At 41.3% G+C, this 23659-nt stretch overlaps 1 protein-coding gene across 6 annotated transcripts in view; it reads left to right on the plus strand.

Moving 5' to 3' along the window:
* Positions 1 to 23659, plus strand: part of LOC128688066 (vesicle-fusing ATPase 1-like) — a 273716-nt gene that overhangs the window by 215717 nt on the left and 34340 nt on the right. For 5 of the 6 annotated variants that reach the window (XM_053775780.2, XM_070083813.1, XM_053775783.2 and 2 more), the window contains one exon: positions 1441 to 1642. In XM_053775780.2, coding sequence (XP_053631755.2) covers positions 1441 to 1611 — 171 coding nt within the window. In that variant the 3' untranslated portion in view covers positions 1612 to 1642. The remainder of the gene's footprint in view (positions 1 to 1440; positions 1643 to 23659) is intronic. The other variant, XM_070083811.1, reaches the window with a different exon arrangement.

Below are 23659 nucleotides of genomic sequence, written 5' to 3' on the forward strand. Positions count from 1 at the left end.
CAATTAAGCCCGGTTCAATGCCAGGCTCTAGGAATAGAAAAATTCAGGAAATTCATCAAAGATACACATTTCATAAGAGCATGTTCCCATCCTTTTCCTGCTTGCTTATGTATACTGGGTACCTCACTCTTTTCTGTTAGTGTGACTTTGTAAATGGTCCAAGTCTACTGAAACATTTTCGTAAGCTCCTCTCTCCTTAGTGCGGGATATTTGTGTACAGCCTCTCTTCACTTAACGACAGAGTTCCATTCCTAAGACCATGTCAGTAAACGAATTTATTGCTAAGCAAGGAGCATACTATAAATGTACAGTAGTGGGTTTGTGTCAACTATCCTTGATAATGTTTTAATGTCACCTTTGCTCCATTTATAACATTTTTAGTATATATTTAAATGTTTATACAGTAGTGTACTGTATATTGTAATAAACAGAATAGAGGAAATCAGCTGTAATATTCATTATTTATGTATGCATACTGGTCAGAGAGCCCGTTGTAAGTCCGAGTTGTCGGTAAATGAGTACGTTGCTAAGTGAGGAGAGGTTGTATTGTGTATTCATAAGAGCTTGTGGGTATTAGCAAACAGTTTTCATGTAATTCAGAGAGCATTCAAAACAGGTTCAGATGCCACTGGCTGGAAACTTTACATCCTCTTAAGGTCATTGTGGTGTAAGTCTTCCGCAAGGTTTAGACAATCACTTGTGTTTCCACTAAAGTATTGTCCCACTCTTTTGAAATAAGATGTCTCAGTAGCTGAGAGAGCTGTTGGGATTTGCAATACCCTACCTAGATGGGAGATGGCAGTTGAGTTTAGGGATGTGCCGAAGTTTTCGTATCTCTCTCTTTCCTCTCCCTCCCTCCCCATCCATGTATTGTGGTGTGCGAGATATAATACACCTTCTGGAAGCTATTAATGTAACTCGAGGGAGCACCATATGTAATTATTGCCCAGTTGCTATGAAGTATTGTGTGTTACAACATCACATCCCTTCAAGAAAGGAGAGTTATCTTGATGTTGGTAAATGGCTCTTGATCCAGGGAATTGTACCTTCCCATCCTTCACTTAATAATGATAATAATAATAACAGTGATAATAAAAATAATAGTCTTTATTTTTACAGGGTAAATGATACAACTGATACAGACCTAGTTGGCATTATTGGTAAACTTTATAGGGAGTCCCTGGTTATGTAGAGCATTTCAGGCAGCCCAAGTTAATCCTGTCCCCCAGGATGCAACCCCACAACACTCGGCTAACATCCAGACAGACTGCTAGGTGAATAAAGATAACAGTTGTAAGGAAACATGCCCAATGTTTCACCCATACTAAGGATCAATCCCATACCCTCAGTGTGATTACCTTCAATTACCAAGATGCTGAATGACCCAGATGATTTCAACACTTTCTATGATGATAATAATAATAATAACAATAATTTCAGATTGATGCAGTGATGAATCACATCAGCCATGGCAGTGTCTTTGTAGGAGTCAAAAAACTGTTGGGTCTTCTTGATTCTTTGCGTGTTATGAAGGGTGTGGACTCACACAAGAGAGTGGCAGCCTTTGTTAACTTGCTAGAAGATGAAGGAGTGTTCACCCCTCAACTTTAATTCTGGAGTATGATATATTACTGTAACTCAGGTAGAGAGTGGCAAACGTTATTTTTATTTACTAAAGTATCTCTGAAAATTTGATGTTTAATAAAATAGAAGCAATGTAAGATTTTTAACATTACAATTTTAAATTATGTCATACAAATGTTAACAAATAAAAGATTGATATTTTGTATCTAATTGTTGTCCTAGATTATAGCTAGTGAATTTGCATTTGCTTTTCATTCATGAAATTTAACATCTGTATTTACATTTTTCCTTCTTGAGAGTGTGAAGTGAATGTTGTCCTTCAGCTGACTTATGCTGGTATAATGGTCAACCTTTTTTTTAAACACACTGGCCATATCCCACCAAGGCAGGGTGACCTAAAAAGAAAAACAAAAGTTTTTCTATTTAAATTTAGTAATTTATACAGAAGGGGTTACTAGCCCCTTGCTCTTGGCATTTTAGTCACCTCTTATGACACACATGGCTTACGGAGGAATAATTCTTTTCCACTTTCTCATAGAGATAAGAGGAAATAATGAACATGAACTATTAATCCTTTCACTGTTGAGACTCCTGCTCACAGACTTGCTCTCAGTGTCAGAGAATTTAAAAAAAAATTATTTTTTCTCGTGAAATGATGGAAAACCTTTTCTCGCAAAGTTAGCGGTCTCGGCAATATATACACAGCAGCGATTTCACACACTTTGAGCCCTATCTTTTGCCAGTTCCATTGTTCCAGTCAACCAAACTCATAGCTATTTCACTAGGACTCCATTTGTTCTATTGATTGCATAAAAGAAATCGCCCATTTACAGATTTCAACTACCCAATAAGGTAGTCAGAACTTGGCAATTTGGCCAATTTCACACAAATTTCAAAAGATGTCAGTTTCAAAATAGGGTTCAGAATAAACAAGACAGACATTCCTGGCACAAAAATAACATTTTCTTTGTTCATTAGTCATGTCTCCAGGCCCCTCTTATATTACTCTTGCTTTCCATTTTCAGTTTTTATTAACACAAAAAATTGAAGATTTACTGTTATACAGACTACTGCATTATTGTAATAATTGTATAAATAATGTCAACTCATTCATGACTGTGTATTAGACTGGCCAGTTGAACACGTATTGGACAGTGATGTCATTTGTTTACACTTGAACATTGGCAAAAATCGAACATTTCCGCTAATTTGAGCTCAATTTCAAAGTACTTTTCATCATGAAACCAATCAAAATCATCTCTGTTTCTGTAATATATCATCCATTCTATCAAATGAGACCAAGAAAATGAGAATACAACCATAAATACCATACGAAAATACACCTCAAAGTCAGCGTTTTACACCAAAAATACAGTTGGATTTTTTTTCTCACTATGGACTGCGTGCTGCAGGATTTTTTTATACTGCACACAGTGACCACACAGACCCATTCTCTCACATGTAGGTCTACCAGCTTTCTCCTGCTAGATTTGAAGCTGCTAGTATTTTGGGATATTAATATGGTACCAACACTGGCTTGTAAGCCACACTAATATGACACTGACAGTGAAAGGGTTAAGAAAATAGAAGAAAACTCAGATGGGTGTGTAAACAAATGAATGCACAGGAGACCAGTCCAAAGAAATAAAGTTGTGAAATTGTTCGCTCCACAAGTTTTATTTTGTTACACTGTTCCTAAGTAACATTCGGACCAATTTTCAGAATATTTCATTCAGTTTTAGGGGTCACGTGAAAAGGCATCTGTCGCCGACAGAAAAGCTGAAGCAATTTTAATTTTTGTTCTTCTTTCGTATAGCATAGCTCCAATTTTCTCTGAAAGCAGAATGATTGAATCAGTAACCAGTTTTTAGTGCTTTGTTGAGCGAGAAACGAGCGAGCAGATATATGTGCATTGAAGAGGAGGTACCACTCAATTTAACCCTTTTACTGTTGAGACCCTTACTCACAAACTTGCTCTCATTGTCGAAAAATATTCGAAAAAAAAAAAATTCTTACCAAATGTAAACATATTCCTACAATTGTTTCAAAAGAAAAAAAAATTGTGATCAGTACTTACCGAGATATAGAGGCATGAAGTTGACAGAAAGTGAACTGCTTATGGCAACATCAGTGACTGCCACTCACTTGGTAATGTTATTTTTACTTTTATTCTATTTTTTTCTTTTCTAATATTTTTTCAAGTAACTTTTGTAGTCTGTGAGATCAATATATAGTGGAACCTCAAAAATCGAACTGCTCCCAACACAGCCAGTTATGTAAGTGTATTTTTGTAAGTGCTTTTATAAGTGTATTTTTGAGGGTCTGAAATGGACTAATCTAATTTACATTATTCCTGATGGGAATAAATTCATTCGGTAAAGGCACTCGAGCAGCCTTCTGGACCGAAGAACGTTCGATATTTGAGGTTCCACTGTAATGCATATTGTGTGTGTGTGTGTGTGTGTGTGTGTGTGTGTGTGTGTGTGTGTGTGTGTGTGTGTGTGTGTGTGTATATATATATATATATATATATATATATATTTATTTATTTTTTTTTTTATTATCACACTGGCCGATTCCCACCAAGGCAGGGTGGCCCGAAAAAGAAAAACTTTCACCATCATTCACTCCATCACTGTCTTGCCAGAAGGGTGCTTTACACTACAGTTTTTAAACTGCAACATTAACACCCCTCCTTCAGAGTGCAGGCACTGTACTTCCCATCTCCAGGACTCAAGTCCGGCCTGCCGGTTTCCCTGAATCCCTTCATAAATGTTACTTTGCTCACACTCCAACAGCACGTCAAGTATTAAAAACCATTTGTCTCCATTCACTCCTATCAAACACGCTCACGCATGCCTGCTGGAAGTCCAAGCCCCTCGCACACAAAACCTCCTTTACCCCCTCCCTCCAACCCTTCCTAGGCCGACCCCTACCCCGCCTTCCTTCCACTACAGACTGATACACTCTTGAAGTCATTCTGTTTCGCTCCATTCTCTCTACATGTCCGAACCACCTCAACAACCCTTCCTCAGCCCTCTGGACAACAGTTTTGGTAATCCCGCACCTCCTCCTAACTTCCAAACTACGAATTCTCTGCATTATATTCACACAACACATTGCCCTCAGACATGACATCTCCACTGCCTCCAGCCTTCTCCTCGCTGCAACATTCATCACCCACGCTTCACACCCATATAAGAGCATTGGTAAAACTATACTCTCATACATTCCCCTCTTTGCCTCTAAGGACAAAGTTCTTTGTCTCCACAGACTCCTAAGTGCACCACTCACTCTTTTTCCCTCATCAATTCTATGATTCACCTCATCCTTCATAGACCCATCCGCTGACACTTCCACTCCCAAATATCTGAATACGTTCACCTCCTCCATACTCTCTCCCTCCAATCTGATATTCAATCTTTCATCACCTAATCTTTTTGTTATCCTCATAACCTTACTCTTTCCTGTATTCACCTTTAATTTTCTTCTTTTGCACACCCTACCAAATTCATCCACCAATCTCTGCAGCTTCTCTTCAGAATCTCCCAAAAGCACAGTGTCATCAGCAAAGAGCAGCTGTGACAACTCCCACTTTGTGTGTGATTCTTTATCTTTTAACTCCACGCCTCTTGCCAAGACCCTCGCATTTACTTCTCTTACAACCCCATCTATAAATATATTAAACAACCACGGTGACATCACACATCCTTGTCTAAGGCCTACTTTTACTGGGAAAAAATTTCCCTCTTTCCTACATACTCTAACTTGAGCCTCACTATCCTCGTAAAAACTCTTCACTGCTTTCAGTAACCTACCTCCTACACCATATATATATATATATATATATATATATATATATATATATATATATATATATGTATATATATATATATATATATATATATATATATATATATATATATATATATATATATATATATATATATATATATATATATATATATATTTTATTTTATTTTATTTTATTATCGCACTGGCCGATTCCCACCAAGGCAGAGTGGCCCAAAAAAGAAAAACTTTCACCATCATTCACTCCATCACTGTCTTGCCAGAAGGGTGCTTTACACTACAGTTTTTAAACTGCAACATTAACACCCCTCCTTCAGAGTGCAGGCACTGTACTTCCCATCTCCAGGACTCAAGTCCAGCCTGCCGGTTTCCCTGAACCCCTTCATAAATGTTACTTTGCTCACACTCTAACAGCACGTCAAGTATTAAAAACCATTTGTCTCCATTCACTCCTATCAAACACGCTCACGCATGCCTGCTGAAAGTCCAAGCCCCTCGCACGCAAAACCTCCTTTACCCCCTCCCTCCAACCTTTCCTAGGCCGACCCCTTCCCCTATATATATATATATATATATATATATATATATATATATATATATATATATATATATATATATATATATATATATATATATATATATATATATATATACAGTGGACCCCCGGTTAACGATATTTTTTCACTCCAGAAGTATGTTCAGGTGCCAGTACTAACCGAATTTGTTCCCATAAGGAATATTGAGAAGTAGATTAGTCCATTTCAGACCCCCAAACATACACGTACAAACGCACTTACATAAATACACTTACATAATTGGTCACATTCGGAGGTAATCGTTATGCGGGGGTCCACTGTATATATATATATATACATGTATATATATATATATATATATATATATATATATATATATTTTTTTTTTTTTTTTTTTTTTTTTTTCAACAAGTCGGCCGTCTCCCACCGAGGCAGGGTGACCCAAAAAAGAAAGAAAATCCCCAAAAAGAAAATACTTTCATCATCATTCAACACTTTCACCACACTCGCACATTATCACTGTTTTTGCAGAGGTGCTCAGAATACAACAGTCTAGAAGCATACACATATAAAGATACACAACATATCCCTCCAAACTGCCAATATCCCAAACCCCTCCTTTAAAGTGCAGGCATTGTACTTCCCATTTCCAGGACTCAAGTCCGACTATATGAAAATAACCGGTTTCCCTGAATCCCTTCACTAAATATTACCCTGCTCACACTCCAACAGATCGTCAGGTCCCAAGTACCATTCGTCTCCATTCACTCCTATCTAACACGCTCACGCACGCTTGCTGGAAGTCCAAGCCCCTTACCCACAAAACCTCCTTTACCCCCTCTCTCCAACCCTTTCGAGGACGACCCCTACCCCGCCTTCCTTCCCCTATAGATTTATATGCTTTCCATGTCATTCTACTTTGATCCATTCTCTCTAAATGACCAAACCACCTCAACAACCCCTCCTCTGCCCTCTGACTAATACTTTTATTAACTCCACACCTTCTCCTAATTTCCACACTCCGAATTTTCTGCATAATATTTACACCACACATTGCCCTTAAACAGGACATCTCCACTGCCTCCAACCGTCTCCTCGCTGCTGCATTTACCACCCAAGCTTCACACCCATATAAGAGTGTTGGTACTACTATACTTTCATACATACCCTTCTTTGCCTCCATAGATAACGTTTTTTGACTCCACATATACCTCAACGCACCACTCACCTTTTTTCCCTCATCAATTCTATGATTAACCTCATCCTTCATAAATCCATCCGCCGACACGTCAACTCCCAAGTATCTGAAAACATTCACTTCTTCCATACTCCTCCTCCCCAATTTGATATCCAATTTTTCTTTATCCAAATCATTTGACACCCTCATCACCTTACTCTTTTCTATGTTCACTTTCAACTTTCTACCTTTACACACATTCCCAAACTCATCCACTAACCTTTGCAATTTTTCTTTAGAATCTCCCATAAGCACAGTATCATCAGCAAAAAGTAACTGTGTCAATTCCCATTTTGAATTTGATTCCCCATAATTTAATCCCACCCCTCTCCCAAACACCCTAGCATTTACTTCCTTTACAACCCCATCTATAAATATATTAAACAACCATGGTGACATTACACATCCCTGTCTAAGACCTACTTTTACCGGGAAGTAGTCTCCCTCTCTTCTACACACCCTAACCTGAGCCTCACTATCCTCATAAAAACTCTTTACAGCATTTAATAACTTACCACCTATTCCATATACTTGCAACATCTGCCACATTGCTCCTCTATCCACTCTATCATATGCCTTTTCTAAATCCATAAATGCAATAAAAACTTCCCTATCTTTATCTAAATACTGTTCACATATATGCTTCAATGTAAACACCTGATCTACACATCCCCTACCCACTCTAAAACCTCCTTGCTCATCCGCAATCCTACATTCTGTCTTACCTCTAATTCTTTCAATTATAACCCTACCGTACACTTTTCCTGGTATACTCAGTAAGCTTATTCCTCTATAATTTTTACAGTCTCTTTTGTCCCCTTTCCCTTTATATAAAGGGACTATACATGCTCTCTGCCAATCCCTAGGTACCTTCCCCTCTTTCATACATTTATTAAACAAAAGTACCAACCACTCCAACACTATATCCCCCCCTGCTTTTAACATTTCTGTCATGATATATATATATATATATATATATATACAGTGGACCCCCGCTTAACGATCACCTCCAAATGCGACCAATTATGTAAGTGTATTTATGTAAGTGCGTTTGTACGTGTATGTTTGGGGGTCTGAAATGGACTAATCTACTTCACAATATTCCTTATGGGAAAAAATTCGGTCAGTACTGGCACCTGAACATACTACTGGAATGAAAAAAGTTCGTTAACCGGGGGTCCACTGTATATATATACAGTGGACCCCCGGTTAACGATATTTTTTCACTCCAGAAGTATGTTCAGGTGCCAGTACTGACCGAATTTATTCCCATAAGGAATATTGTGAAGTAGATTAGTCCATTTCAGACCCCCAAACAAACACATATGAACGCACTTACATAAATACACTTACATAATTGGTCGCATTCGGAGGTGATCGTTATGCGGGGGTCCACTGTATATATGTATATATATATATATATATATATATATATATATATATATATATATATATACATACATATATATATATATATATATATTTTTTCAACAAGTCGGCCGTCTCCCACCGAGGCATGGTGACCCAAAAAAGAAAGAAAATCCCCAAAAAGAAAATACTTTCATCATCATTCAACACTTTCACCACACTCACACATTATCACTGCTTTTGCAGAGGTGCTCAGAATACAACGGTTTAGAACCATATACGTATAAAGATACACAACATATCCCTCCAAACTGCCAATATCCCAAACCCCTCCTTTAAAGTGCAAGCATTGTACTTCCCATTTCCAGGACTCAAGTCCGACTATGTGAAAATAGCCGGTTTCCCTGAATCCCTTCACTAAATATTACCCTGCTCACACTCCAACAGATCGTCAGGCTCAAGTATCATTCGTCTCCATTCACTCCTATCTAACATGCTCATGCACGCTTGCTGGAAGTCCAAGCCCCTCGCCCACAAAACCTCCTTTACCCCCTCTTTCCAACCCTTTCGAGGACGACCCCTACCCCTCTTTCCTTCCCCTATAGATTTATATGCTTTCCATGTCATTCTACTTTCATCCATTCTCTCTAAATGACCAAACCACCTCAACAACCCCTCTTCTGCCCTCTGACTAATGCTTTTATTAACTTCACACCTTCTCCTAATTTCCACACTCCAAATTTTCTGCATAATATTTACACCACACATTGCCCTTAGACAGGACATCTCCACTGCCTCCAACCGTCTCCTCGCTGCTGCATTTACCACCCAAGCTTCACATCCATATAAGAGTGTTGGTACTACTATACTTTCATACATTCCCTTCTTTGCCTCCATAGATAACGTTTTTTGACTCCACATATACCTCAACGCACCACTCACCTTTTTTCCCTCATCAATTCTATGATTAACCTCATCCTTCATAAATCCATCCGCCGACACGTCAACTCCCAAGTACAGTGGACCCCCGGTTAACGATATTTTTTCACTCCAGAAGTATGTTCAGGTGCCAGTACTGATCGAATTTGTTCCCATAAGAAATATTGTGAAGTAGATTAGTCCATTTCAGACCCCAAAACATACATGTACAAATGCACTTACATAAATACACTTACATAATTGGTCACATTCGGAGGTAATCGTTATGCGGGGGTCCACTGTATATATATATATACAGTGGACCCCCGCATAACGATGGCATCACATAGCGATTATTTCGCAAACCGCTTACTTTAATTGCAAAAATTTTGCCTCACATACCGCTTAAAAACCCGCTTACCGATTTTCGTCCGAGACGCGTCCAATGTGCGGCCTGAGCCACGCTCACATGTTCCGCCGGTGGCATTGTTTACCAGCCAGCCTCCGCGGTAACATCCAAGCATACAATCGGAATATTTCGTATTATTACAGTGTTTTCGGTGCTTTTTCTGGAAAATAAGTGACCATGGGCCCCAAGAAAGCTTCTAGTGCCAACCCTACAGCAATAAGGGTGAGAATTACAATAGAGATGAAGAAAAAGATCATTGATAAGTATGAAAGTGGAGTGCATGTCTCCGAGCTGGCCAGGTTGTATAATAAACCCCAATCAACCATCGCTCCTATTGGTGGTACAGCTGCTGCTGCTGCTGCACTGTCAGCTGCTGCTGCTGCTGCACTGTCAGCTGCTGCTGCTGCTGTAGCACCGTTGTTGGTGTGGCTTATTGAGAATACCAAGAAACAATTAACCCCAGAGGATTTGCCACCCAGGATAACCCAAAAAAGTCAGTGTCATCGAAGACTGTCTAACTTATTTCCATTGGGGTCCTTAATCTTGTCTCCCAGGATGCAACCCACACAAGTCGACTAACACCCAGGTGAACAGGGAAAAATGCCTGGAACTAGTGTTCATATTGGTGAATTTAAAGCCAGCAAAGGTTGGTTTGAGAGATTTAAGAATCGTAGTGGCATACACAGTGTGATAAGGCCTGTTCTGGAAGAAAATGCCAAACAGGACCTACAGTACTCAGGAGGAAAAGGCACTCCCAGGACACAGTGTCTCATCAGTCATTGCTGCATCTTCAATAAAGGTAAGTGTCATTTATTCTTCATTTAGTAGACTAGTACATGCACAATATATACTGTGCATGTACTACTCTACTATTGTGCATGTATCCTTCTCTTTGTGTGTGGGAAAATGTATATTTCATGTGGTAAAATTTTTTTTTTCATACTTCTGGGTGTCTTGCACGGATTAATTTGATTTCCATTATTTCTTATGGGGAAAATTAATTCACATAGCGATTATTTCGCATAACAATTACCCCTCTTGCACGGATTAAAATCGTTAACCGGGGGTCCACTATATATACATATGAATATATATATATACATATGTATATATATATATATATATATATACATGTATATATATATATATATATATATATATATATATATATATATATATATATATATATATATATATATATATATATATATATACAGTGGACCCCCGGTTAACGATATTTTTTCACTCCAGAAGTATGTTCAGGTGCCAGTACTGACCGAATTTGTTCCCATAAGAAATATTGTGAAGTAGATTAGTCCATTTCAGACCCCCAAACAAACACATATGAACGCACTTACATAAATACACTTACATAATTGGTCGCATTCGGAGGTAATCGTTATGCGGGGGTCCACTGTATATATGTATGTATGTATATATATATATATATATATATATATATATATATTTATATATATATATATATATATATATATATATATATATATATATATATATATTTTTTTTCAACAAGTCGGCCGTCTCCCACCGAGGCATGGTGACCCAAAAAAGAAAGAAAATCCCCAAAAAGAAAATACTTTCATCATCATTCAACACTTTCACCACACTCACACATTATCACTGCTTTTGCAGAGGTGCTCAGAATACAACGGTTTAGAACCATATACGTATAAAGATACACAACATATCCCTCCAAACTGCCAATATCCCAAACCCCTCCTTTAAAGTGCAAGCATTGTACTTCCCATTTCCAGGACTCAAGTCCGACTATGTGAAAATAGCCGGTTTCCCTGAATCCCTTCACTAAATATTACCCTGCTCACACTCCAACAGATCGTCAGGCTCAAGTATCATTCGTCTCCATTCACTCCTATCTAACATGCTCATGCACGCTTGCTGGAAGTCCAAGCCCCTCGCCCACAAAACCTCCTTTACCCCCTCTTTCCAACCCTTTCGAGGACGACCCCTACCCCTCTTTCCTTCCCCTATAGATTTATATGCTTTCCATGTCATTCTACTTTCATCCATTCTCTCTAAATGACCAAACCACCTCAACAACCCCTCTTCTGCCCTCTGACTAATGCTTTTATTAACTTCACACCTTCTCCTAATTTCCACACTCCAAATTTTCTGCATAATATTTACACCACACATTGCCCTTAGACAGGACATCTCCACTGCCTCCAACCGTCTCCTCGCTGCTGCATTTACCACCCAAGCTTCACATCCATATAAGAGTGTTGGTACTACTATACTTTCATACATTCCCTTCTTTGCCTCCATAGATAACGTTTTTTGACTCCACATATACCTCAACGCACCACTCACCTTTTTTCCCTCATCAATTCTATGATTAACCTCATCCTTCATAAATCCATCCGCCGACACGTCAACTCCCAAGTACAGTGGACCCCCGGTTAACGATATTTTTTCACTCCAGAAGTATGTTCAGGTGCCAGTACTGATCGAATTTGTTCCCATAAGAAATATTGTGAAGTAGATTAGTCCATTTCAGACCCCAAAACATACATGTACAAACGCACTTACATAAATACACTTACATAATTGGTCACATTCGGAGGTAATCGTTATGCGGGGGTCCACTGTATATATATATATACAGTGGACCCCCGCATAACGATGGCATCACATAGCGATTATTTTGCATACCGCTTACTTTAATTGCAAAAATTTTGCCTCACATACCGCTTAAAAACCCGCTTACCGATTTTCGTCCGAGACGCGTCCAATGTGCGGCCTGAGCCACGCTCACATGTTCCGCCGGTGGCATTGTTTACCAGCCAGCCTCCGCGGTAACATGCAAGCATACAATCGGAATATTTCGTATTATTACAGTGTTTTCGGTGCTTTTTCTGGAAAATAAGTGACCATGGGCCCCAAGAAAGCTTCTAGTGCCAACCCTACAGCAATAAGGGTGAGAATTACAATAGAGATGAAGAAAAAGATCATTGATAAGTATGAAAGTGGAGTGCATGTCTCCGAGCTGGCCAGGTTGTATAATAAACCCCAATCAACCATCGCTCCTATTGGTGGTACAGCTGCTGCTGCTGCTGCACTGTCAGCTGCTGCTGCTGCTGCACTGTCAGCTGCTGCTGCTGCTGTAGCACCGTTGTTGGTGTGGCTTATTGAGAATACCAAGAAACAATTAACCCCAGAGGATTTGCCACCCAGGATAACCCAAAAAAGTCAGTGTCATCGAAGACTGTCTAACTTATTTCCATTGGGGTCCTTAATCTTGTCTCCCAGGATGCAACCCACACAAGTCGACTAACACCCAGGTGAACAGGGAAAAATGCCTGGAACTAGTGTTCATATTGGTGAATTTAAAGCCAGCAAAGGTTGGTTTGAGAGATTTAAGAATCGTAGTGGCATACACAGTGTGATAAGGCCTGTTCTGGAAGAAAATGCCAAACAGGACCTACAGTACTCAGGAGGAAAAGGCACTCCCAGGACACAGTGTCTCATCAGTCATTGCTGCATCTTCAATAAAGGTAAGTGTCATTTATTCTTCATTTAGTAGACTAGTACATGCACAATATATACTGTGCATGTACTACTCTACTATTGTGCATGTATCCTTCTCTTTGTGTGTGGGAAAATGTATATTTCATGTGGTAAAATTTTTTTTTTCATACTTCTGGGTGTCTTGCACGGATTAATTTGATTTCCATTATTTCTTATGGGGAAAATTCATTCACATAGCGATTATTTCGCATAACAATTACCCCTCTTGCACGGATTAAAATCGTTAACCGGGGGTCCACTGTATATATATATATATATATATATATATATATATACAGGGAAGTACCACCTCTATAGCTGGAATGGGGACCCTCATCCTCAGAGAAGACAATAAACGTACCTCAGAGAAAACTCAAGGTTCTCCCCGGAGCTGTTTGAATATTTTCTTCTCCTACCACCCCCTATATGTTTCTAATTCTATGTGAACATTTATTAATAAACAAAATACATTTACAGAAAAAAACATAAACATGAATACAATGGCACAATGTATCAAAGATGATGAATTTCCTCCAGCTCCTCCGAGGCTGGACGTGAGCCAAGTATGCAGCAAGCATTTCCCCTCTGGATGGCGACGCTGAGGCGCTGGAACATGAAAGTGGCTGCCCTTGGGTCCCTGGTGGTGTCGATGAGTCTGGAACCCAATTCTTTAAGGAAACGTGTGGCATTTTTTCCCCATGATCCCAAGGTCTCCGATCCCACTGGGACAAATTGATACTGTTGGCTAATGTCCCTGTACTTGCTGATCTTGTACTCCTCCCTGTGGTCAGCAGCTCCTCCCTGTCGCCCCACACTGTGATGGATATAGGTGTCAGCCAGTGTGGACACACAGGTATAGTCCCATGCTAAGAGCTTGCCATTCTTCCAAGGATAGATGGTGATCCCGTCGGGGCGGTTTGCTGGGTTGTGGGTATTGTTTGCTGCAAGTGATCGTGGCTCCCTCTCGGCAGGGCATCCAGCTGTAGCAAGGGTTCTCTTAATGATGTCGTTGACCTCATTGTGTCTTGCATGCCAGCCCTTGGTTTTGGAACAGTTAAGACCATGTAGTCCGTATTGGTCTGCTTGCACTTCGCCGCAAATACACATATATTCTGTGTGAATTGGGGCAGCAAGGCGCAGAGCCACTGCAATACGGAGGGTCTTAGGGTCGAGTCGCGTTCCCATTGCCGATATGGGAACTGTTTGGAGGAAGTCCCCGGAGTGAGGTGCACTCACAGCCTGGAGACGGGCAATCTCCCTATCTGATGTTGCAGCCCTGAGCATGTTGGCAAGCACCTTTTCAGCAATTGGGCTATCCCAGCTTGACTGTTTGTGAGCCAGTGCTGCACTAGGGTTTGGTGCTGGAGCAGCAAGAGTCTCCCATTCGGTGATGGCACTGACATAGCTAGGGTCTTCTATTCCTGCTGAGTCACTGAGGGTGTCAGGAAGAATTTGTCTTATCAACTCGTTTGATGCAATGGAAGAGGATAGGAAAGCTGGTAGAGCAATCTGGGAGGATCTGCGTACTCCTAGCCCTCCAAGCCTGACCGGAAGTGAGGCTTGCAACCACTGTCCATCGTCAAGGGAAAGATTCAATACACTCTCTAGCATGGCCTTCAGGAGAGAGTCATATTCCTTGAGTTTTGGACTGCTGAAGGCTGGGGAGCATCTCAGAAAATAGGTAAGTTTTGGCATTGACAGGCACCTGGTGAGTAGGTAGAAGGCATCGTGTGTGTCAATGTCTTTCATCCTGCTTTCCATCGTCCGGAGGTCTGAGACTTTTTTTCCTAGGACCAGATCGATGGCATTGGACCCAAGAGGAGCACCGAGGAGAGTGCTATTGGCTGGATCAATGGCTCGTGCTCCTGGTAAAACGGTACTAATATTCTGTATCAACTGTTGATTGGTAGAAACTATTTCACATTTGGAGGGGTTTAAAGAAAGGCCCAGGCTTTCTCCCATGTCTTTAATTTTACTGATGTCCTCCAGGAGAGACTCTGTTGTGCCAGCCAGGGTACCGTCGTCCAGGAACCAGATATTGAGCTCGCTGGAGAGTGCCTCCGTGACTTCCTTGATGACCAAACAAAATAGAAAGGGGGCGAGAGGGTCCCCCTGTTGCACGCCCTCACACGAGTCAATTTCATGGTCCCCAAACAATAGTTTTGAAGTCACACTATAACACGATTCTATGAAGGGATAAAGGGAAGGGAAGTTTCTATAAACTGCTTGGAGAGCAGCATCCCTTCTGACTGAGTTGAAAGCATTGGCAAAGTCCAATTTGACCAAGGCTTTTTCATAGGACATGTTTTTGATATATACTCGTGCTGCGTGGGCAGCTGCTTCACAGCCCTGTTGAACACCGAAACCGAGCTGAGTTGGTTTCAGCATTGCAGCAGCCTCTTGACTCACCCTTCTTACTGCAGCCTTGGCGACTAGGCGCCGAAGGGTGTTACCCACTGCAATGGGCCTGATTCCGCCATCCTTTTTGCGGAGGGCACACAATGAGGCACCAAAGAAAAAGGGTCTGATGGCCTCTGGGACACCGCCAGCCAGGCACAGGTTGGAAAATTTGGTGAGTTCAGACAGCAGCCTCTCTGAAACCTCACCAAGTGCTGGATTGAGTATTTGTTTTAAGTGTTGAGGCCTTAAACCAGTGAAACCTCCTGCTGAACCCTGTGGAAATGACATAGCAGCTTTATACACATCAGCATCCTGTAAGGTTAGATGTTCTTCGCCTGCTGCAATGTCAGGGAGGTCAATGTTGGTACTGGGAGCCCTGGGTGGATGTTTGTCCTTCAGAGCTTGTGCCGTGCTGACGTCCTTGGGAGCGATGGTATCCTCACTGGTTATAAGTCTCAAAGCTCCAATAGTATTACCCTCTTCTATTTTTTTGCTAATTTGGGCTCTGATTTTTGAGGTGTCGGGTGTCCTGTTGTTGGCATTTGCCCGGCGGGTGTTTGTCGCCCTAGGGGGGAGACGGACGAGGTTGTCATCCCTTGGGAATGCATTTATTGCCCTAATAACATGCGTTGCTAGTGACTTGTCCCTCCTTGGTGGGACAGCCAAACAGGCATTGCCAAAAAGCAGCAAGTTGTGCCAGGATCTGTTGTTTGACGGAGCATCGTTGACTTTCTTCAGAAGGTCAGTGAATTTGCTAGCAGCTTGAGGGCGAGCTGCTTTGGGGATGTGTGTCAGAGTCCTGGTGGATGTTAATTTGATTGCAGATTTGAGGTCCTCTGTAGAGGTGAAGTCACGGTAGCTGTCAGCCCTGTCTGCTGGGGGAGGCTGTTGGTTGTTCTCATTTGGAGCTCTCCTGGAGCCTAGACATCTGTTGTGTGCACGGATGTTGCCAGATGTGGGATTGAGTGCACATTCCCTGTGGCACACCCGGCAGATGCCTCGTGAACGACAGCTTTGGCTCTGTCGTGAAGATTCCTGGGAACCCGCGGCTACTTGTGACATTGCTGATGTCGTGGGGGTGGGAGGGCGCCAGCTGTGGGGTGACGGGTGAAGGGCAGCATGGATGCATGGGGGATGAGGGTGGGGGAGTAGCGAGCGGCGGAACTTGAAATTGGTGGGGCACTAAACGGCAACACCCTTGGTCAGGAAGTCAGTGGGCCTAGGCTGGGATGAGGGGAGGGGATCTGGGATGGGGGAGGGGGGAGGGAGTGGCCCTGTGTGTTCGCACAAGACGCACATCACTGACTAACTTTTGCTAATTGTTATACACTTATTGTTCCATTTAGAAAAAAACCCTCGCCATTTGGCACACTAATCACCATGCTCACACTATTAACCGAGGTGTTCTGTTCACCATCCAATGACCGTGTCGTGGGCGGCCACTTCCTTCCCCAACCCACGACCCCGGCCGATCACAGATGTAAACAAGACCTCCTCCACACCTCCACTGCCAGGATCCCCTCACCACCGCTACTTCCCAAATCCCAACATGCACACTGCACTTTCACTGATATAGAAGCAATGGTCCGATGTAGAGGTTTGTCAAAACTCTATGATCTCCGGTCGATACTCACGATGATGTCTGCCGAAACTGGCCCGCGTAAACCATGTTGGTTCCTGGTTTACACACACATATATATATATATATATACATATATATATATACATATATATATATATATACATATACAGTGGACCCCCGGTTAACGATATTTTTTCACTCCAGAAGTATGTTCAGGTGCCAGTACTGACCGAATTTGTTCCCATAAGAAATATTGTGAAGTAGATTAGTCCATTTCAGACCCCCAAACAAACACATATGAACGCACTTACATAAATACACTTACATAATTGGTCTCATTCGGAGGTAATCGTTATGCGGGGGTCCACTGTAATAATATATATATATATATATATATATATATATATATATATATATATATATATATATATATATATATATATATATATATATATATATTTTTTTTTTTTTTTTTCAACAAGTCGGCCGTCTCCCACCGAGGCATGGTGACCCAAAAAAGAAAGAAAATCCCCAAAAAGAAAATACTTTCATCATCATTCAACACTTTCACCACACTCACACATTATCACTGCTTTTGCAGAGGTGCTCAGAATACAACGGTTTAGAACCATATACGTATAAAGATACACAACATATCCCTCCAAACTGCCAATATCCCAAACCCCTCCTTTAAAGTGCAAGCATTGTACTTCCCATTTCCAGGACTCAAGTCCGACTATGTGAAAATAGCCGGTTTCCCTGAATCCCTTCACTAAATATTACCCTGCTCACACTCCAACAGATCGTCAGGTCCCAAGTACCATTCGTCTCCATTCACTCCTATCTAACACGCTCACGCACGCTTGCTGGAAGTCCAAGCCCCTTACCCACAAAACCTCCTTTACCCCCTCTCTCCAACCCTTTCGAGGACGACCCCTACCCCGCCTTCCTTCCCCTATAGATTTATATGCTTTCCATGTCATTCTGCTTTGATCCATTCTCTCTAAATGACCAAACCACCTCAACAACCCCTCTTCTGCCCTCTGACTAATACTTTTATTAACTCCACACCTCCTAATTTCCACACTCCGAATTTTCTGCATAATATTTACACCACACATTGCCCTTAAACAGGACATCTCCACTGCCTCCAACCGTCTCCTCGCTGCTGCATTTACCACCCAAGCTTCACACCCATATAAGAGTGTTGGTACTACTATACTTTCATACATTCCCTTCTTTGCCTCCATAGATAACGTTTTTTGACTCCACATATACCTCAACGCACCACTCACTTTTTTTCCCTCATCAATTCTTCATAAATCCATCCGCCGACACGTCAACTCCCAAGTATCTGAAAACATTCACTTCTTCCATACTCCTCCTCCCCAATTTGATATCCAATTTTTCTTTATCTAAATCATTTGACACCCTCATCACCTTACTCTTTTCTATGTTCACTTTCAACTTTCTACCTTTACACACATTCCCAAACTCATCCACTAACCTTTGCAATTTTTCTTTAGAATCTCCCATAAGCACAGTATCATCAGCAAAAAGTAACTGTGTCAATTCCCATTTTGAATTTGATTCCCCATAATTTAATCCCACCCCTCTCCCAAACACCCTAGCATTTACTTCCTTTACAACCCCATCTATAAATATATTAAACAACCATGGTGACATTACACATCCCTGTCTAAGACCTACTTTTACCGGGAAGTAGTCTCCCTCTCTTCTACACACCCTAACCTGAGCCTCACTTTCCTCATAAAAACTCTTTACAGCATTTAATAACTTACCACCTATTCCATATACTTGCAACATCTGCCACATTGCTCCTCTATCCACTCTATCATATGCCTTTTCTAAATCCATAAATGCAATGAAAACTTCCCTATCTTTATCTAAATACTGTTCACATATATGCTTCAATGTAAACACCTGATCTACACATCCCCTACCCACTCTAAAACCTCCTTGCTCATCCGCAATCCTACATTCTGTCTTACCTCTAATTCTTTCAATTATAACCCTACCGTATACTTTTCCTGGTATACTCAGTAAGCTTATTCCTCTATAATTTTTACAGTCTCTTTTGTCCCCTTTCCCTTTATATAAAAGGACTATACATGCTCTCTGCCAATCCCTAGGTACCTTCCCCTCTTTCACACATTTATTAAACAAAAGTACCAACCACTCCAACACTATATCCCCCCCTGCTTTTAACATTTCTGTCATGATCCCATCAGTTCCAGCTGCTTTACCCCCTTTCATTTTACGTAATGCCTCACGTACCTCCCCCACACTTACATTCTGCTCTTCTTCACTCCTAAAAGATGGTATACCTCCCTGGCCAGTGCATGAAATTATATATATATATATATATATATATATATATATATATATATATATATATATATATATATATATATATATATAGGATGGGGTCCACCTCTGGTGTAAATTGTGGGACCCATAGCCTCGGAGAAGTGGATAAAAAGGCTTCAAGGAAGAATATTTGGATTTCTTCCTGAAGCCATTTGAATATTCCACTTCCCCTACCACCCCATCTTTTGAACTATATATATATATATATATATATATATATATATATATATATATATATATATACACACACTCAGTGGACTCCCGCATAGCGACTTTAATCCGTGCAAGAGGGCTCATTGTTATGCGAAATGATCGGTATGCGAATGAATTTTCCCCATAAGAAATAATGGAAATCAAATTAATCCGTGCAAGACACCCAGAAGTATGAAAAAAAAAATTTTACCACATGAAATATACATTTTCCCACACACAAAGAGAAGGATACATGCACAATAGTAGAGTAGTACATGCACAGTATATATTGTGCATGTACTAGTCTACTAAATGAAGAATAAATGACACTTACCTTTATTGAAGATGCAGCAATGACTGATGAGACAGTGTCCTGGGAGTGCCTTTTCCTCCTGAGTACTGTAGGTCCTGTTTGGCATTTTCTTCCAGAACAGGCCTTATCACACTGTGTATGCCACTACAATTCTTAAATCTCTCAAACCAACCTTTGCTGGCTTTAAATTCACCAATATGAGCACTAGTTCCAGGCATTTTTCCCTGTTCACCTGGGTGTTAGTCGACTGGTGTGGGTTGCATCCTGGGAGACAAGATTAAGGACCCCAATGGAAATAAGTTAGACAGTCTTCGATGACACTGACTTTTTTGGGTTATCCTGGGTGGCAAATCCTCTGGGGTTAATTGTTTCTTGGTATTCTCAATAAGCCACACCAACAACGGTGCTACAGCAGCAGCAGCAGCAGCTGACAGTGCTACAGCAGCAGCAGCAGCTGACAGTGCTACAGCAGCAGCAGCAGCTGACAGTGCTACAGCAGCAGCAGACGATGCTACAGCAGCAGCAGACGGTACTACAGCAGCAGCTGATGGTGGTACAGCAGCAGCAGCAGCTGACAGTGCAGCAGCAGCAGCTGACGGTGGTACAGCAGCAGCAGCAGCTGTACCACCAATAGTAGCGATGGTTGATTGGGGTTTATTATACAACCTGGCCAGCTCGGAGACACGCACTCCACTTTCATACTTATCAATGATCTTTTTCTTCATCTCTATAGTAATTCTCACCCTTATTGCTGTAGGGTTGGCACTAGAAGCTTTCTTGGGGCCCATGGTCACTTATTTTGCAGATAATATCACCAAAAACACTGTAATAATACGAAATGTTCTGATTGTATGCTTGGATGTTACCGCGGAGGCTGGCTGGTAAACAATGCCACCGGCGGCACATGTGAGGCTGGCTAAGGGCGCACATTGGACGCATCTCGGACAAAGAGTGGTGAGCGGGTTTTTGAGCGGTATGCGAGGCAAAATTTTTGCGATAAAAGCGAGCGATATGCGGATTGAACGTTATGTGATGCCAACGGTATGCGGGGTTCCACTGTATATATATATATATATTTATATATACAGTGGACTCTCGCATAACGATGGCATCACATAGCGATTAATCCGCATACCGCTTACTTTAATCGCAAAAATTTTGCCGCGCATACCGATTAAAAACCCGCTCACCGATTTTCGTCCAAGACGCGTCCAATGTGCGCCCTCAGCCAGCCTCACATGTGCCGCCCGTGCCATTGTTTACCAGCCAGCCTCCGCGGTAACATCCAAGCATACACTCGGAATATTTCGTATTATTACAGTGTTTTCGGTGCTGTTTCTGGAAAATAAGTGACCATGGGCCCCAAGAAAGCTTCTAGTGCCAACCGTACACCAATAAGGGTGAGAATTCCCATTGAAATGAAGAAAGAGATCATTGATAAGTATGAAAGTGGAGTGCGTATCGCCGACCTAGTCAAGTTGTACAAGAAACCCCAATCAACCATCGCTACTATTGTGGGCACCAGAAAGACAATCAAGGAAGCTGTTCTTGCCAAAGGTTTAACTGTGTTTTCGAAACAAAGATCGCAAGTGATGGAAGATGTTGAGAGACTCTTATTGGTGTGGATAAATGAAAAACAGCTAGCAGGAGATAGCGTCTCTCAAGCGATCATATGTGAAAAGGCTAGGAAGTTGCATGAGGATTTAATTAAAAAAATGCCTGCAACTAGTGATGATGTGAGTGAATTTAAGGCCAGCAAAGGTTGGTTTGAGAGATTTAAGAAGCGTAGTGGCATCCATAGTGTGATAAGGCATGGTGAGGCTGCCAGTTCGGACCACAAAGCGGCTGAAATATATGTGCAGGAATTCAAGGAGTACATAGACAGTGAAGGACTGAAACCTGAACAAGTGTTTAATTGTGATGAAACAGGCCTGTTCTGGAAGAAAATGCCAAGCAGGACCTACATTACTCAGGAGGAAAAGGCACTCCCAGGACATAAGCCTATGAAAGACAGGCTTACTTTGTTGATGTGTGCCAATGCTAGTGGTGATTGCAAAGTTAAGCCTTTATTAGTGTATCACTCTGAAACTCCCAGAGCGTTCAGGCAAAAGAATGTCCTCAAGGATAATTTGTGTGTGCTGTGGAGGGCAAACAGTAAGGCATGGGTCACTAGGGACTTTTTCTATAACTGGTTACACCATGCATTTGCCCCCAATGTGAAAGATTACCTAACTGAAAAGAAATTAGACCTTAAGTGCCTCCTGGTGTTAGACAATGCCCCTGGTCATCCTACAGACGTGGCAGAGCGACTTTATGGGGACATGAGCTTCATTAAGGTGAAGTTTTTGCCTCCTAATACCACTCCTCTCCTGCAGCCCATGGACCAGCAGGTTATTGCAAACTTCAAAAAACTGTACACAAAAGCTCTGTTTGAAAGGTGCTTTGTAGTGACCTCAGAAACTCAACTGACTCTAAGAGAGTTTTGGAGAGAGCACTTTAATATCCTCAATTGTGTAAACCTTATAGGTAAGGCTTGGGAGGGAGTGACTAAGAAGACCTTGAACTCTGCTTGGAAGAAACTGTGGCCAGAATGTGTAGACAAAAGGGATTTTGAAGGGTTTGAGGCTAACCCTGAGAATCCTGTGCCAGTTGAGGAATCCATTGTGGCATTGGGAAAGTCCTTGGGGTTGGAGGTTAGTGGGGAGGATGTGGAAGAGTTGGTGGAGGAGGACAATGAAGAACTAACCACTGATGAGCTGATAGATCAACTTCAAGAGCAAGAGGCCAGACCTGGGGAAACTGGTTCAGAGGAGGGGAGAGAGAAATTGAAGAAGTTGCCTACTACAAAGATAAAGGAAATCTGTGCAAAGTGGCTTGAAGTGCAAACCTTCATGGATGAAAATCACCCTCACACAGCTATTGCAAGCCGTGCTGGTGATTATTACACTGACAATGTTGTGAAACACTTTAGGCAAGTCATAAAGGAACGAGAGGTACAGGCCACTATGGACAGATATCTTGTGTGAAAGAAGTCCAGTGACTCTGAAGCTGGCCCTAGTGGCATTAAAAGAAGAAGGGAAGTAACCCCAGAAAAGGACTTGCTACCTCAAGTCCTAATGGAAGGGGATTCCCCTTCTAAACACTAACACTCTCTCTCCCCTCCTCCCATCCCATCAATCATCACCAGATCTTCAATAAAAGTAAGTGTCATGTAATTGTGCATGCCTTTTTCAGTTTGTGTGTATTAAAATTAACATTTCATGTGGTAAAAAAATTTTTTTTTCATACTTTTGGGTGTCTTGCACGGATTAATTTTATTTCCATTATTTCTTATGGGGAAAATTCATTCACATAACGATTATTTCGCATA

This window comes from Cherax quadricarinatus, chromosome 10 (genome assembly GCF_038502225.1).
Source record: "Cherax quadricarinatus isolate ZL_2023a chromosome 10, ASM3850222v1, whole genome shotgun sequence".
NCBI classification, from domain to species: domain Eukaryota; kingdom Metazoa; phylum Arthropoda; class Malacostraca; order Decapoda; family Parastacidae; genus Cherax; species Cherax quadricarinatus.